The 17,210-nt window shown below is 43.7% G+C and overlaps 1 protein-coding gene across 5 annotated transcripts; it reads right to left on the bottom strand.

Moving 5' to 3' along the window:
• Nucleotides 1-892: 892 nt before the first annotated feature.
• gtf2ird1 (GTF2I repeat domain containing 1) lies at nucleotides 893-16,598 on the bottom strand. Of its 5 annotated transcripts, none has more exons than XM_081719687.1 (28): nucleotides 16,349-16,598; nucleotides 13,232-13,405; nucleotides 12,836-12,966; nucleotides 12,468-12,609; nucleotides 12,054-12,233; nucleotides 11,760-11,943; nucleotides 11,118-11,410; nucleotides 10,742-10,837; nucleotides 9,846-9,929; nucleotides 9,409-9,592; nucleotides 8,385-8,410; nucleotides 8,070-8,193; nucleotides 7,778-7,821; nucleotides 7,398-7,478; nucleotides 6,962-7,048; nucleotides 5,633-5,686; nucleotides 5,483-5,545; nucleotides 4,945-5,128; nucleotides 4,742-4,806; nucleotides 4,577-4,645; nucleotides 4,181-4,448; nucleotides 3,980-4,008; nucleotides 3,844-3,891; nucleotides 3,607-3,684; nucleotides 3,323-3,515; nucleotides 3,129-3,166; nucleotides 2,905-3,020; nucleotides 893-1,835 (listed from the first exon to the last, which is right to left on the bottom strand). In XM_081719687.1, the coding sequence occupies exons 2-28, from the start codon at nucleotides 13,260-13,262 to the stop codon at nucleotides 1,767-1,769; spliced, it is 2,961 nt and encodes a 986-aa protein (XP_081575813.1). In that variant the 5' UTR covers nucleotides 13,263-13,405; nucleotides 16,349-16,598; the 3' UTR covers nucleotides 893-1,766. The 5 variants fall into 5 exon arrangements, 4 of the variants coding, with proteins under 4 accessions (XP_081575813.1, XP_081575812.1, XP_026871687.2 ...); XM_081719686.1 differs by having other exon boundaries at nucleotides 5,483-5,548; XR_014124990.1 differs by lacking the exon at nucleotides 3,129-3,166 and having other exon boundaries at nucleotides 5,483-5,548.
• Nucleotides 16,599-17,210: the final 612 nt, after the last annotated feature.

Raw genomic sequence — 17,210 nt, forward strand, 5'->3', positions numbered from 1 at the left:
GCCATTCGTGGATTTATCCAGTCAATAATTAGCCTATCATGCTGCACAAATCCTGTAATCTCATCTACACTTTTATTGAAAGGGGGTGGCAGCAAAGGCACATAGTCCACATTGCCAACCTTGTGTGAGCTCGACTAGGCTAGAGTAACTCCAGTAAATACTATTTACAACTGTGAGCTGAAAAACATTTCAGAACAAATAACATGTTGAACCTTGGGGCAGACGTGCTACAACTTCATAAGACTATGTTGGGTTCCACTGTTATCTAGGAACGGGAATCTTGAGTCTGGTATGGGCACCAGCTCATACAAACTGAAGACTGTGAAAAGACTGCCTGGTCTGATGACGCTCCACCTCTGCCATAGTATGCAGATTGTAGGGCCAGAATTTGGCATATAAAATAGCTTTGGATCATGGACCCAACTTGCACTGTGTCAACACTTCTGGCTGCTAGTGGTATAATAGTGATAATGGAGTGGGGATTTTTTCCAAACAAACTGGGCCATCTAATCCCAGGCGGGTATTGCTTGAATGCCATATTTTGCCCGTGTATTCTTTCTTATCATATGCATTCCTTTATGGTCACAATACATCCATCTTGTCACATTTGGGATGTGGTAGATAAGCGTTTTGCAGTATGAATATGCAGCAAACAAAAATATGCAGAAATTATGTCAGGCAATAAAATGTATATGCATGTATAAATATGTTGTTTTCCTAACGCCTCTCCTGGGTTTGTCAGCTTCATATCTCTTGGCTAAGGTCTAAGTAAATTCATCAGTTATCCCAGCAGATGGTGCTGTAGATACAATTTTGATGCACAAGTTGAGCTAGAACTTCATGAATTTGAAGTGTTACTCGTAAACAGTAATAGTAAAAAAATCAACGAACGCAAGGCAACACATTTTATTTGAAAGGCCTAAATGGCATTAAGGTACAGCATATAAATACTGGTGATTCCAGAGACGGTCCTTACAGAATAATGTTATACCATTCTTTCCTTTACATACAATACATTCGTGATTTCTCCATGACATACTTCTCCATGTTCAATGATCGTTAAGAGTAACTTACAAAGCTACAATATTAATAAAAAGTCTTTCATTGGAATATAAGTTAGTGCTATCATGGTATGATACTCCACTTTAGGGACAAAAACCCCTGTAGTGAAAAAACCAACAAAAAACAACAACAACAAAAAAGCCTCTGAATGCATACAGTAGCTAATCGTTTGAATTGTTTGAGTGTCAGTCGTGGTATTCAGCACTTGATGCTTTGTACTGAATTTTATACATTCCCTGCATATACAAGTTTCTTTACTTTTATTTAAATAAATAAATAAATAATAATACAAACATTTAGCTAGGCGTAAGACCTCAGCACCAGTCCTGGTTTTGTATCCTATGCCTATGTATTATTAATCTTGTTCGGGAATATGAACATCCCGACCAGAAGTATTTTACTGTACTTGAGATGGTTAGTTAGCCGCGATTGTTTACATGGCCGTATAGTAGAGCAACTCCTAGAACGCAAAACGTAATGCACAACTCTTCGGAAATGCAGACAAAACACTCCTTTTAACGGAACAGCCTTTCCGGAAGTAAAGCACTGGCGATCTGCGAAGCAGAGTCCTGTAGCACGGCCGAACGGATTTTGCATCGAACCACCGGGCAACCCGAAAGCGCGGCACGCGTCTCCAAGCTCCGACGCTTGCGAGGACACCGGTGGTTTTTCGTCTTCTCGTGGGCTTCTCGTTGGGGAGTCGACTAGTATTTCACTTTGCCTGGGACTTGCACGTTCACGCCACTGTAGTCCACCATGTACATTGGCCACTGCTGTGGGAAGAGAAACAGCAAAAAGTATGAGGGGGGGGGGGTGTTTGTTTTTTTTGTTGTTTTTTTTAAACCTTGTCTGCAACAACCACTTTTCCCCAGCATTGTTATCCAGACTGATTTTGAAATCAATCAAGTTAGGGGTCTACAGAGAAGCATACATTTGAGAAAGGAAATGGTTTATATACAAAGGTCACTGGCATCTAATACAGAGAAAACCTCCATGAAAACATTCAAAGCAGAGACTTCACACTGGGGAAGACATTTGTCTTTCAAGTGGACAATGAGTCAGTGCATCCTACACAAAAGCAACAACGGAATGTGTGCGTGGGGGTGTGTTTTGTGACCTGGAAAAGTAGTGTTTTTAATTATACTGGAAATCCCAGACAAGACTTCAAACTGCAGGGAGGACTAGGGATATATACACTCGACAGTCACTTTATACAAAACATCTACCTAGTATAGTCTGTCTACAGCCCATCTGTTGCCGTGCCGTTTGTATTAGTCATCCTCCATTCTTCCATGGTGGCACAACGTAGTCAATGCTGCTTAGACACTGCCACAGCAGTGCTGTGCCTGATGAATCTGTACAAGCTCAACATCCATAACCTGGCTTGTCAGTGTTAATGCGGGGTTTATGGTAGCCTGACAAAACCAAACCTTCTGGTCTGCAGTGCTCAAGAGGGCTGACAATGACCAGAGATGAACAGACCAAGAGATGGCTAAAGAATTCTGCAGGGCAATAGACGGGTCTCAGTGGTATCCAGTGTGTGTAATTTCAGTGTAGGAGTTTGCAGTAAAGTGGCTAGTCACAGTGCCACGTAATTGCTCCATTTAGATTTTTTAATGAACTTACCGTTTTCTGTTTTTCCTCAAGGAATAATGTGTCATTTACAAATAAGTATTCCCAATATATTAGACTCCCAGACATAACCCAGAATAAGGGGCCAGACACTTAAAGCCACTGAATTCAGAGTCATCCATCATTATTGTAGTTATCAGGTTATTACTCAAAGTTTTATGTTTTAACGGCCCACTGCATCGACCATGTTCCATGGCTAATGACACGTACCATCACAGGGATCTGATTGGCTGTCGCGGTGGGGTCCACCCCAGAGGACCCAATTGCCTGGCTGTTGTCCAGGATTCGCTTGCGCTTGCGTCGATTAATGGAAACTTCCTTCCCTTCTGCAAGCAAACGGCATAACGGTGTAACTTACTCCCAATAATCACACTGCAGGGCCTCCTTTTTTAAATCACGCCATTACTGATCGAATGGAAGTTATGGGAAGGTACCTGTATTACAAGTCTGAGGGCAAAGCTGAACAAAAGGCCTAAACAGAAAAAAGAGCCACTTAGATGCACTGCGTCCAACATTTATCGCACTCAGAAGACAAGCGCATTTCCAGAACACATCCCGACATGAACCTTCTTCAGTGAACCAACCATGGCAAAAATGATACACGCTCCTCTACAGAAGCTGTACTTACTGTAAGGGGGTTTTGATGTTGATGGTGATGTCATCTTGAACCTGAAGGATCTTCTCCAGTCGAGCTATGTCATAGGTGTTGGGGTTCCTGAAGGGGATGTCATCTGGAAGCCCGCACACCTCCAGAGAGTCCGGACTGGCCCGGATCAGTTTGTACGGGACTATGACGGATCGATCCAGGCCTAGAGCTTCCCCTAAACATAAGGAGAGAATCAAAGGAGTTATTACTTACGACGAGTTATAAAGCCCAAGTACAAAAACACAGTATATGGTATCTCTACGAACCATATTTCTTGTTGAACAGTTCTTTCACTTGTTCACGCAAGATGACTTTCTCACCCATACGATTGACCTCGTCATCGTCTGTTGAAAAAGTCAGTCATTCATATGTGCTGTGACACCAGTCAACACTTTACCAGATGGTATTCTCAGAAAAGTGGGCTTTAGTTTTGAAGTTTTAGTGCTGAATAATTTCTACACAAAATTAAAATGGAATTGAGTAGGGGAAAAAATATATATTACCATTTATGGAGGCATACGCTTTCTTCAATAATGTGATTCTTCGTGGTGCTAGTTAAGAAAAATATATGTACAATAATAACTTATACGCAAATGAGTTGCTTCAATAAAAGTGTAGATGAGGTTACAGGATTTGTACCTGGCTTGGGGATTAGTCCTTGGAAAGGCCTGTAAAAAAAACAAAAAAGGCTCAGTTTTTGTTTTGGGGTTTTGTGTGTACTATATGTAATTTTTACACTGATTATGTTACCAGTGCTTACTTCTTTTGAACTTAGAACTTTCCTGTGTGGTAGGTTTTTTTTGGGTTTTTTTTGCATTGTCCAAAATAAAAAGGCTGTACCTCGTTATGGTGAAGGAGATCTTATCAGCCACAGCCAGTATCCTCTCTAGGTTCTGCGAGCCGAATGTGCACGGCTTGCGGAAGGGTATGCCGGGGGGCAGACCCTCGATGATCACCGAGCCTGGATTGCTCTTGATCCGCTTGTAAGGCACTTGAACGGGGTACTTGATGCCCAGTGCCTCGCCGTACTTCCGGTTGAAGAGGTCCTGGACCTGCTCCCTCAGCGTGTTGGCCAGGTCGATGCGGGACAGCTTAGCTTCTAGACTATCTGTTAACAGGAAAACAATAAAAAGGCACTTGACTGTGGAACCTTGCAGAGTTCAAGTGTTTATTTACTGTATTATATTACAGGGCAGTACATAAAAAAAGCATGCGGTCTCAGGAGACGTTTGCCACCTGAGAATGCTGGTCTCTTGGAGGCTGGCCCAGGGTCTTCTGCTAGATTATCTTTGGAGTCCAACTCGGCTGGAAACAGGAGGAAGAAGAAGCATAGCTTAGCTACCGGTCTTGAACATATCTGTTTCTGGATAAGTGGAAAGTATGATTTTGTTCTGTGTTCACCGATGTCACCAGCTGGTTGAGTTAGGGGCTCGTGCTTGAGTTGAGTTTCTGTTAACAACTCTGGTCTAAAATAGACAAAACAAAAGAAGCAAAATCAATCATTCTTTTATTCGCTGTAGTTGGCCATCATGAACGCACACATCATGGTCATCCGTACAACATGGATCTGGTCAAACTTCCTCTTCAGAAGTTTTTTAACTCACCGTTTGATAACAAACTGGATTTGGCTACTGGCACTAAGAATCTTCCGAAGTTTGGCTGCTCCGAAGCAGTTGGGCCTCCGAAACGTAATCCCTTCTGGAAGCCCTGTGATGTACAGGTCCTCTGGATACATCTGGAACTTGGAATAGGGCACCTTAACTGGTTCGGGCAGGCCAAGAACCTCAGCTAGAGAGAACACCACCATGTGGACAATTAATTGCTACTCCACTTTCCTTTATTGCTACAGTTTTTAGGGGCTACATGATAATGATTTACACTTTAGCATAAATTAACAAATTAGTCATTTTCATGTCAGCATGTCTTGCAAATTTAGTTTCAACAAGGACCAAATTTGTTTTATAGTTCTTAAACCCTACTTCACTGAGATTTTTTTTTTTTAAGTACATCTGTAGTATTTAAAAAGTTCTAACATCAAATTTATTAAATGTACTGAGCATTAAGATGTTAGTGTGAAGATGTTTGTGAGAAGGAGCTCCAAGCAGGTTAACCCCCCAGGGCCTGAGCTCAGGGACTCCTCACCGTATTTCGTGCTGAAGAGACTCTCCACTTGCTTTCGCAGCTGAAGAATCATCTCTCCAATGTCTTCTAAAAGAAAGGCCAGACAATCACACTGACCAACCGCAACATCTGATGAAGGCACTGAAAGAGCTTTACAAAATGAGGCTTTACCTTCCACGACTCTCTTCAGCCCCTGAGGCGTAGACTTCTGCGCCAACATGTCCGCTAAAAGACAAAGTTACGCAAGTTCTCCAAAATGCCAAGCGGTGACGTATGTGGAAAGCTAAACTCTAACAGACTTTGGCTTTTGGGTTTCCACTCACCTGTGGTTTACTCCAATGACCATTTGTGTAAAGCAGACTTCAAAATAACATATTGAATGAAATTAATCAAATGAAACCATGAATGGCGAGTTAATATGAACTCTTCAACTCTGGCTGTGCAGACATAGATCATTTCCAGTTTTGATGTCAGATTATGTTGACTGTCATCTATAAGGCCATTAAAAAGTGTCTGGGATCATAAATTACGACTTTTGAATGCACAATATGACTGAGTTGAGTGATCGTATTACCTCGCGTTTGTCAGTACTGAGTTTTTGGGTTCCAAGGAGTGGCAACCAAACTAGGAAAGTTTTACTGCTGTGTTTTTGGGATGCTGGATTGGAAATCTAAACTAGGAAAGCCTTGCTGCTGGGATTTTGGGTTGCTGGATCGGGCATATACACTTTCCGAACACAAGGGCACACGAGGGGGGGGGTATCGGACCAGGGTTCACACTGCTGTGGGGGCAGTAGTTTGGTTTGATCCTGGGACACTCGCATCTGCTTGTTCAATTATGGAAAAAGTCCAACAAATGTTTTACACAGACTAATTTTGGAGTGGGGAGGTTTTGAAAAGGCAAGTCATCCAGTACATTTCCTCACTTCAGACACACTGTTTTTTTAAGACACCAAATCATACGGCAGAGGTCAAGTTTCATTCCTAAACATTTCAGTGACAATCCAACGCATGATCAGTATCTAAAAAAATGACCACGGTATGTATAATCTGCAATAAATCAATTTTCAGAGCAAATTTTTTTGTTGCAAGGGGCCATTTCTGGATGCTGCCTTTTCAGAATGGCTTTTACCAGGCCTTCCGCTCTCATTATATGTGTTTTCATTCTACCCTCCAATATCAATGGCGAAGGACACCATGTTTCAAGCTGCCCAAGATGCACAAAGACCAATTATAAGCAGTATTAGCCAACAGCTCAGTGAAAAGAACTCCAGTAAAGTTTGTTCATGAAACCCGTGAGTGAAAAACCTGGTTGAGGGCCAGCATGAACTATGTAGGCGTAAGGTACCAGTAACTGGGTAGAAAGTTGGCAGAATCTAGGAGAGGCTTCATGAGTGTGCTGCTTTCTTCAGGGGGATCAAACTCCTGAAATGGAGGAGAGTTCTGAACCCAAGTAGTGCCTTGTCTGAGATCCTGGTGGGGGTGATGAGGCTGCAGTTACCTGCTAGTGGCTCCAGAGGGCGACGGATGTCAGGGGTCACTAGGTCAGCCTGAGGCTCACTCGGCTCCTCTGAGATTGCAGAAGACTCTAAGGGGGGGGGGGGGGGGGGATGAAACACTGAACACTCTGAAACACTGACAGACAAAGACAATAGGATTTGACTGGCTCGTGGTGAGTCACCTCAACCAGTACTCTTCTGCATGCAGGTTTGTGTGTCGGCTAAGACACAAAGATGATTAAAAATACCAACAACCCCCACCCCCATCGCCCCCGGAGGAGTGAGGCTAATCTGAAACACTTAAAGCACACTATGCATAGCCAAGAAAAACTAAAACTAAACTACAATGCTGTTGCTCACGGAGTCATTTAAGCATGAGCTGACATCTGTCAGCATCAGCCCTGGCCTTGGTAGCGGGGGAGGGGACGAAGCCCGTACCTGGCACAGTCACCTGAATGATTTCACCATCTGGTGGCTCCATTTTGATCTTTTTCAAAGGGATGCAGTCTCCTGAAGGCCCTGGAAAAAAAGGCGCGCATACATGTGTGTGTATGTATGTATATGTATATGTATGTGTGTGTGTGTATGTATAATATAATATAATATTATATTAATAATGTGTTTGTATTTATGTATATGTATATATGTGTGTGTGTGTGTGTATGTATAATATATAATATATATATATATATATATATATAAACCACACATTTTGGGGTTTTCGCTTTGACAAAGTCTGTTTCTCAATAACAGAAGGAACAAAGAGTTCAGTCCTTTGGGGCATTACGTAGAGGGGCGACTCAATGATAAAGTCTCACCTGCTTCACACTCTGCCAGGGGACTAACACAGGAGCTGGTGGACCTTCAAGAAAAAGGCAGAAGAAAAACATGAGCAATTTGTGGTGTAAGCGCTGCTAACCTTGACAGGCAGGGGAGTATTTTTAAAGAGGGGCTAACATTTGTGAAAGATTTAGTCTCTGTAAATCCAGCTAAATAACAGAGTTGAAGCTCCTCATACATGTGTCAACAAATGGCTATATAATTTGGCATGTTTTAAAACCAAATAAGGTGAGCTGGCAGTCTCAAGGCCGGCGGGGACAGCCACCTCACCTGCTGCTGTGGGTGTGGCTCACCAGCTCCAGGGCGGAGCTTGGCACCCTCAGGCCTTCTGGGAAGCAGTCGTCAGGGGCAGAGCAGTCCTGCTTGCCCTCCTCCTTGGCGACTTTCCCTGCAGCTGATAAAGAATGAAAGAAATGATGGCGCACCGAGCCACTCGAGAGTTTAGCATCTTTATGCCAGAAAGTCAGCAAGTCCTGATGAAATTTTAACCATAACCCATAAGATAAATAATTTTTTTAAAATAACTCTAATCATAGCAAATCAAAACATTACTGAAAGAAGAAATCTAATCATTTTTCAACTCACCCGTGAAAATCCGCTCGTCAAACATTCTGCAAATAAATAAATAGTCCATGAACAAGCGGGGTCTGTGAGCAGGCTCGCACCTAAACATATTGAGCTGAGTGATCTGAATGCGCGGGTCTGCACGAGCAGCAGGGGGTTTCCTCCTCCAGCCAAACGGTCAGGGTGCGCGCTGGCACACGGACAGTGGCGGTTACCACACCCTGCGGGGCGCCGGGCTTTTTGGATGGCTGGCTCAGACCTGCCAGATGGCGCGAGGAGCCTCGCCTCTTTCTTCCCGAGCCGAATCTCGGAAAATTCGGCATGGCCGCTCACACTCCAAGTGGATGAGTGAGGAACCGAAATGGAGGGCGAAAATGAACCAGAATGGACCAGAAAGGGAGCCGCTGCGCCGCGTGGTCGTGAAGGCAACATAATCCTGCCGACTTCTGACCTTCTTGTTAAGTGGTCCAATTTATTGTGACACATATTCCCCTTTATTTAGAAGAATTCATTGTTTGAAATCTTTCTGAGTAAGATCAGGATGCACAAATAGAATGGAAGTATCAATACCATCAAAACACGTACAAGTACACTTGTGGATAAAATATGCTTCCTGTTCAGAAACAAAGATGAGGTGTGATATCCTGATGTCTTGTCACTGAGGATCCCTACAGTGCACAAGTTGAAAAGGTTTTTTCTTTACATCACTTAAATCCCTAAAGTTATTAATTCTCAATGCAAGATCAGAGCACTCTCTTTTCAAGAGCGTGTGTGATCTGGTTCAATTCCTGTAGCTTATGAAAAGGTATCTACTTTTCATCTGCAGCACATGGGGAATATTTTGTGATTCTGATGTCTGACAATTCAATGAATGCTAAACTGTCAGATATTTACCAAAAGCACAGATTCCACACTTTTAAATGATACCTTGCGTGTTTGTGAGTAATGTGACATTTCCTGGATTTCCTTTCGACTGTATGTGGCCACACAGGGAGGGTCTCTTTTTTCAGGGATACCAGTCCCACACCAAGACGGAGCCCCTTACCGTTTCACAACAAAGCGCACGCTGTGTCTCTCTTCCAAGATTCGTTTCAGCTTAGGCACTCCGTAGGTACATGGCCTCTTGAAGGGAATCTTGTCAGGTATCCCAATGATCTCTACAGCTTCAGGATCGCAGGCGATCTTCCGGTACGGCACGGGAACCATATGATCCAAGCCCAGCGCTTCAGCTGATGTTTTAAAAAAATTGGTTGTTTTCATTTTTCATTTTCAGTTCAAACATTTGTTTTCCAAAAAAAAACCCCCCAAAAAACCCCACAACAGGTTAAAAGGTCAAAAAGACAAAAATACAGAACACACTGCAGGTTTGGGGGCATGGGGGTAAACAGATATGGGGAAACGGTTGTGGTTAGGGTTTGAGAAAGTGTGTAGTGGTTTGGATGGTGGTTAAAACTGTGAAAATGCAGTGCTTATCTGGCTCACCGTAACGACTGTTGAACAGGATCTGCACACATTCTCGTAGCGTGTTGATGTCCTCTGTTTCCCGGATAAATGCGTCCCATTTTTCTGCACAGAACAGGAAACGGACATCAAAAAAAAACAAAACGCCATCTATGGTTTCCAGGTGGGCTACGCAGCTCTGAAGCAGGCATGTACATAACCAGTAACCCAGCCAAGTGCTTCAGTGGCTACTGTTGGCTTGATTTGCCTTCCTGGGTTTGTTTGGGTTAGGCAGAGGCGACGATTAACGTGGGACCCAATTCTCGGCAGGACCCGAGGGGTTCCTGTTGCTCTTTTGAGAGGAGCAGAAGCCGAAAGCGCAAGTGTGCTGGCATGGCTCCCAGACACAGTCTCCTACCACCCATTCGCACACTGACTCTGGCACCACCACCCTTCTTTATCTATCATCAGCCTCCAGCTGCGGCTCTAACGGCCGAGTCACGTCTCAGAACCTGATGGCTATGGCAACCAATGTAACACCAGACGGTCATTTCTCTATACATGTGTCATTTTTAAGAATGATTCAAAAACTGCTACATTTTGTAGTCACTACAAGGCAGTACATGTGCGATGGGTGGATCACAGAGTTGAATTACTCCTTAAACTACGTGGAGTTACTGTTAGAAGTTTTCCATGACTGTTCTGAAGGAACGCACGTTACGGATGCAAAGCCACTGAGCAGTTTGTCTGGGTGTCAGGAAAAAAAAAACATCATGTTGTATCCTGCCCTGATCTTCTGTCTGGCTTACTCAGGATGATGTGGTGGCCATGTGTTTAAGAACAGCAGTGAAAGACAGCTGTCGCTCTCCTTGGCCACTTGCATGTGAGTGTGTGTGTGTGAGTGTGTGTGTGTGTGTGTGTTTCACTCTGCTGCACACCTGATTTTTCATGGACTATGGAGAACAGAAGGCGCTTGGAGACGTGGATGCTGGGGGGGCTCTGCGCGAGGTCCCCTCCAAGTCCTAGCCGTTCACCTGCAATAGATCCACGTAAGACTACAAACTCTGACATGATAAAACTACAAAACCCACAAGGCCTTCAATCATGAATGCATGCCCTTAATCCTATAATGCCATGTGCTTTAGTCACTGGCTTTGTATGCTTGTGCTTGTTGTTTCCCTACTGACCCTAAACGAAGAAAAACTCACAGCACATAGTCCTTATTTTTGAACACAATCATCTTTTCCTTCTCAGCCATACGCTAGTACGGTGATCCAGAACTTTCCTTATAGCTGAAAGGGAGGAAGCTCTCACCACCGTCTGAGCCGTCTATGGTCACAGGCCCCTTGTCGTCTCCCGACGCCCACATGGTCATCCGCTCCTGGCCCAGGACGTGCGGGACTGAAGGCTTGAGCTCCAGCTTGCCATCCGGGTGGGGCTGGGAGGACATAGGCATGCCGTACAGGAAGCTGGAGAGCACGGACCCGCTCCCGGGCACTTCCTGTGTGGGCGGCTTGGCGGGGGCGTGGCTGCCAGCGCCCTTGGCGACCGTGGAAGGGTGGTGGTTGGCTTCCGAACAGGATTTGCTGTCGCGCTCATCTGGTGGCCTGGGTTGGCGATCACAACCTCATCTCAGTTCTGTCTACACTTTTCCTTGAAGACTTTTAAAAGAACACTTCACCCAAAATGGCTAATGTTGGTATGTAAAGTACAAGAGGGATTAAGCAGTTAGCATTAAGCAAGAAAGATTACGTGAAACTGTATTATCTTTCATTCATTGTCAATCACACTAGCCTTATACTGGGTGAATAATCCTTCAATATTTCCATATTACACAACCAATGCTATGCAGTATACTTAAAACATTTAAATCTTTATGCATCATTAATGAGCATTAATTCTTGCTCCCAATGGCTTAACCCCTGTGTGGCTGGAAGGCTTCCATCTTCTCCTGACCGTTTGACGATGAAGCGGATGCGGTTGCTCTGTTCCAGAATCTTCATCAGCGTCTTTGTGTCGTACTCGGCTGGCCTCCTCAGGTTCACCCCGTCGGGCAGGCCGTGCACGAGCACGGCAGCTGGTTCCTTCTGGATGTAATCGTAAGGCACGGGGACCAGGGTGCTCTTCCCCACAGCCTCGCCTGAAAGTGAGATCGCGCCGGTGACTCATGCGGGCAGGGGCACTGCTCGAAATTCGCGATAAAGATGACTGGTACGACGCGATGGCGAGGGAGAGGGGTGGTGCTCTTACTGTACAGCACGCTGAAGACCTCCTCCACCATCTTCCTCAGAACAAAGATGTTGGAGTGAGTGTCTGCTAGGGTTCGCTGCTTCCCCGGCGTGATGCTTTCCTTGCCTGCGCGGCTGCATTCCGCATCAGTAACTTTGGCGTGGGAGTTGACAGAATTTAATGCTTGTAGACAAGACACCCCTGGGGGGAAAAAAAATCCAGATACTCTATGTACCAAACTTTATTTTTGATGTCATGCTTTCCAGGGTCTGCAAGAACCTCTCATCACTACCAAAATGCACAATGTGATTCACTTAAGGATGGCACCTAGCATGCCTGACATTCTGTCATTCTGCAGCGTTTGCATGTTTGGTAAGACTTTTATTTTAATGGCAGTTAACTGGAAGCGGACGCGAGCCAAGCCAGAAGACTCACTGCAGAATTTGTGAAAGTCTGTCTGTATTTCCTTCCTGGAGTTGAGGAAAATCCGCCCCTTTTCTGTCCCCACGGCAATCACGTTATCCTCATGCACAGTGACACAGGCTACCTCAGCGTTTAACTTGGACATAGCCGAACACTGCAATTACAAAACAAAAAAACAAAAAACAAAGGAAAACTCACTCAGACCGTCTAGCAAATACAGACCGCATACATGTTATCCTACAAAATACATTACCTTCTACTAGGGGAACATAACTGTTGCAATAGCCAATGGATTATTCATTTATTGTCATAAACATTACAGAGGGTAGATCTGAGTGGTACGGTAATGGGCAGGTACAGGGAACTAGGACGAGCCATACCACAGAGTCCAAGGCCGACACCAGGCTGGTGAGGATTTCCTGTCGGGTGGAGACCTGCGGTCCCCGGAGGTCAGCGTGAGCGCTCGTTCTCAGCCCATCGCAGCTGAGCTTCCGCAGCTGGGCCATCCCTCCTGGAGGATCAGAAACTGGTGTTAACAAACACATACCACATTGTCTCCGTGAAAGAAAAACAGACAAAATGTGTTCATTTGTCGAGCAAAGGGTTAAAAGTTGCCCCAGAAAATTCAAACCTGCAGCTGACCCCAGTAAACTAGATTAAGCTGAGTCGGTAACTATAAAACTTTTATAGTTCTTTTAAGTCCAGGAGCAGCTAGTGATAAATTGTTTAAGGTATTCTGTAAATGGCAATTCAATGCAAGGCAATTTTTGCAATACCGTTTGTTGTGGACTGTAGAGAGGCAGGCATGACATGAAAACCCGAGGACAGCCGTGGTAAAGCTGAAGTAGTCCCTTTTCATTAAGGAAGACTCCAGTGATTTGTTTCTAGTTCACTTTCCTAAAGGGAGTTGATAGTTTTGGGTTCCACATCAACTCTTCTTCTAACACATCCTGGGGTTTGAGAAAAGTATTCAAGGATATAAAACCTTTAAGAAGCTTTAAAAAGTGATAGTAATACCCTCTAGCATGCTAATGCGCTGAAATCCGTCACACGCATGTGAAAGCAGCTAATTACGATAAGCCCTCATCAAACCAATTAAAGCTGGCTTAGATTATTGCCTTAAAACCTTTCAGCCTTAATTTGCCTGCTTGGAAACAACGCAAGGTCTGGGAACAGTAGGCCGCTGAACTCGACCAGGACATCCCCTGACTCCGATCTGAATGTCCTCCATGTTGTTTAGGGGGTTTCTTTCACTGCTGTAGCCACCATATAAGAATACTCATACTTAGCACATCCCTATTCAGACCTAATCAGGGCTCAGTTGAAATCAAAAGACACTCAAAGGCACTTTCAAAAATGTACATAAACGTTAGGATAAAAGACAACGGAGGCTGGGGGGAGGGGGGGGGGGGGAATCGCAATCCTAATTCCGGGCTCTGCGTTCTCATGGCAACGGCAATCCGTCTCCTTGGAAACTAATCTCAAGGCATGTGAACAATGCAGCCCTGGCCTTTAATCTCTCCAGACACTGGGAGCCATTATCCTAGCCTCCAGGCAAAGCCAAAACCACACACTAGCCAGTACGGGGAAGCGACGAGGCCTCAGTCATGCTATTACTTGTCTCGATCGGCCTGAATCGGCCAGAGGCCTCTGAAGCAAAACAGCCTCTCTGGAACCACCATCCTCAGGCTGAGAGCTGCAATTCGCACAGGAGGCAGACGGCAAGATTCTGCCTTTTTCAGGCATTCACAAAAAAAAGAAAAAATGCAGAGGTTGAGGTCAAGTTCTGGTATTGCTTTATCATCCCCTAACAATCATAATGGATGTGGAAAAGTAAACCCCTAAGATCTGTGTGCGTGGAGTTCAATTTGGACAAAGTATGAGATGTGTTAACAATGCGAGACAGTGATATAGTGATTATATGGTTTCAACTTCTGGACTTAACCTAAATTATGAAATGTTGCTTTGGTTAAAAACATACTGGCTTTTCTGATGGGCCCCTTTGCACAAAAAAGGCTACATTTAATCTTGTCTGCACTTTTTAAAGCGTATAAAAATGGCTTGTATTCTGTGAAACCTTTTCAGCGTTCGGTCTAACGGACAAGTCTGCAAAGACTCAACATTTGGGCTAACAGACGAGTCCGCAAAGACACTACAGCAGTTTTTATGGACATTCCCAAAACATTACAAGGGCAGGACAGGCTGACATGCTTAAGTGCTCAGATTAATGACTTCCGATCATCAGGAGTCTTGCAGCCCAGACGCAGCTAGTTTATTCACGCCTCTCCACCCTGGTGGAGACATACTGGAGTTGATCCTTTACTTGTTGAATAATTGCCCATATGGTGCTTAGAGATATTATCATAACCTGAAAGAGGGTATCGTGGATTTCGGAGCGGGATTTCTCCCCTCCTCCCTCCCCCTCTAAGAGGCTTGCAACTCCCCGTTCCATTTACACACAAGACTCTTGCTAATACCCAGAACAGCTGATTCCATTCGCAGATCCTTTAAATAAGACAACTGTATCCAAGTCAATCCGCTCAGTGCTGATCATTGGCTATTAATTAGCTTTACAAAGTGCAGCCTCGCCCTTGTCCCAAGTCTGCACAAACACTGGCCATTGCCTCCCGCACTCCTCTCACGCTTCTAGGAAAGGAAGCAGTCTGGATGCGCTTCCACATCTGAAGACAACACTCTCTCCACGAGGTTTATCTGACTGCCTGCTTTCACTTGATACAGAGGAGCTTATAATCAGTGGGGAAAAAAGGGGAAACACCCCCTACTACACTCAAAACTATTATGCAGCGAGTATGGGATTATCAGGGAAGTATATTTCATATTTAATACACCAAAATTCTCTAAGGGATTTTTTTTTTCATTCAAAAGGAAAATAATTATACTGGCACGGCACTCTAAATTTCGGCTTAACAGACTTATCAAAAGCAAATCCTTGTAGATGTGAGATTAATTAAGACATGCAATTTATATGTCCATCAAGGCAAAATGCTTTTGTGCTGCCTCTTTCCTCTAAAAATGTTTTCACTACGTCGTGATTAACCTATAGAGAACCTACCTAACCCACCTAGTAGGCAATTAGCTGGCTAACAAAATCGAATTTGATAATGATTCATGTACATGGAACACCAGCCGACTAATTGCTGATTTGTATTGTGAAATGACCGGGCGGAAAAAGTCCTTAATAAAGATGTGAACGAAGTGAAATGTCCTCGGTTTAAAGTGACATGTCCAGTTATGCATATTTTACTACAATTAGCCACCACGACTGAGATAGTGGCCGATTAGCTAACAGGGATATGATCATTTTGACATTGTAAACATGACCTTCTCAGATCGACAAACGCGTCCAGTTATCTATATTAATTCACGAATACGCGCAGGTTTTAAGCCGAAAGCTCAATTTTGACGATTTAAAACATTTCTCTTGTCCAGCTAGTCAACAGTAACAGTAACAATGGAACTGTTCAGTTTCTGCAACTTGCTAGCAGTGAAATCGTGTTGCGTTTCGACATGGAAAAGACAACAGGAATAGAGTGTACACACACCAGTGGCCAAAAATAAGACATCAGACCAACACATCATTTTTTCTACGCCTAAGGCTCACATTAATTTGCATTATGAGCACAAAAAACAACGAATCGACTGCCGTCTTTTTCTCGCAGAAAATGTTAGCTTGATGGCTACTTTGCTAGCTAACACTCCAAACATTCGCTAGCTAGCCATCCTCCTCCCCCCCAGAATTATAATCTGTAATTTCACTATTTGAATAGCCATAAAAAGTCACGTGTTCGAGAAAGCTAAACGTTATTATTTAGTTATAAGTAAACAAATCAGAAGCAGAGCAAATTTCCTAGCAGTTTTCCCGTTTTAATTACCTTATGCTGTCAATCCCGGAATAGGTTTATTCTCCGTTTAATCCAATAGTGAGGGCGGAATTCCCATCTAAAGAAAAGCGATAGCGAGTTTATGAAATCGCATAATCTGGCGCATGTTCCTTTTCTTTGTTGCTTGTTTTGGATATTTTCGGTGAGATTATTTTGTCTGTTTTCGTCCTTTTCTTTCTGTTTTCTTTAACAGAGCAGAGTGTCCCCTTTCCCCTTTCTTTGTTCTGTAATCCAGTAAAATTGAAACTCATTCGCCTCCGCTAATCCCAGCCCAACTCAACAACAGCATCTATTGGCTGTAATTTACATACAGGATTAAAGAACCATTTGGAAACCACGGGGGAAACTTGCTGAAGAAGAAACGCTGTCAGTGATTTGACAAATGTTCGCAACAAATACTTTTACCATATTGTAACAGATTCAGCTGTATCTCACTCGTATCCCAAATTTTCTTTCTGTTTTAATCCACTCTAGCCGAGAAATACATTTCATTAGGAACTGAGTAATTAAAGTAAGAATTACCTCTCTACCCAGTTTTAATAGAGCTACTGCCTATTTAGGAATATTTCATTTTATTTTAACATACCAACCTTGTTTACGCCTTGATGTAGGGAATACAAGTTACGACATGAAACAAACTTTATGTGTATTTTGATAAAAGGCGAGTGTAAAACAATTATCAATACTAATAATAGTACCGTGGATCTTTAAAGTAGAATCAACAACATACTTTAATACGTTTATTATGCTAACTGGGGAGTCTTTGTCCACAGTCTTGAACGCAACGTTAACACAAAGTACTATCCTAATGGCGAATTAAATGTGTGCATGTCTCTTTCATTTACTACATTCT

Source organism: Electrophorus electricus, chromosome 8, assembly GCF_041902795.1.
Source record: "Electrophorus electricus isolate QZ-2024a chromosome 8, ASM4190279v1, whole genome shotgun sequence".
NCBI lineage: Eukaryota > Metazoa > Chordata > Actinopteri > Gymnotiformes > Gymnotidae > Electrophorus > Electrophorus electricus.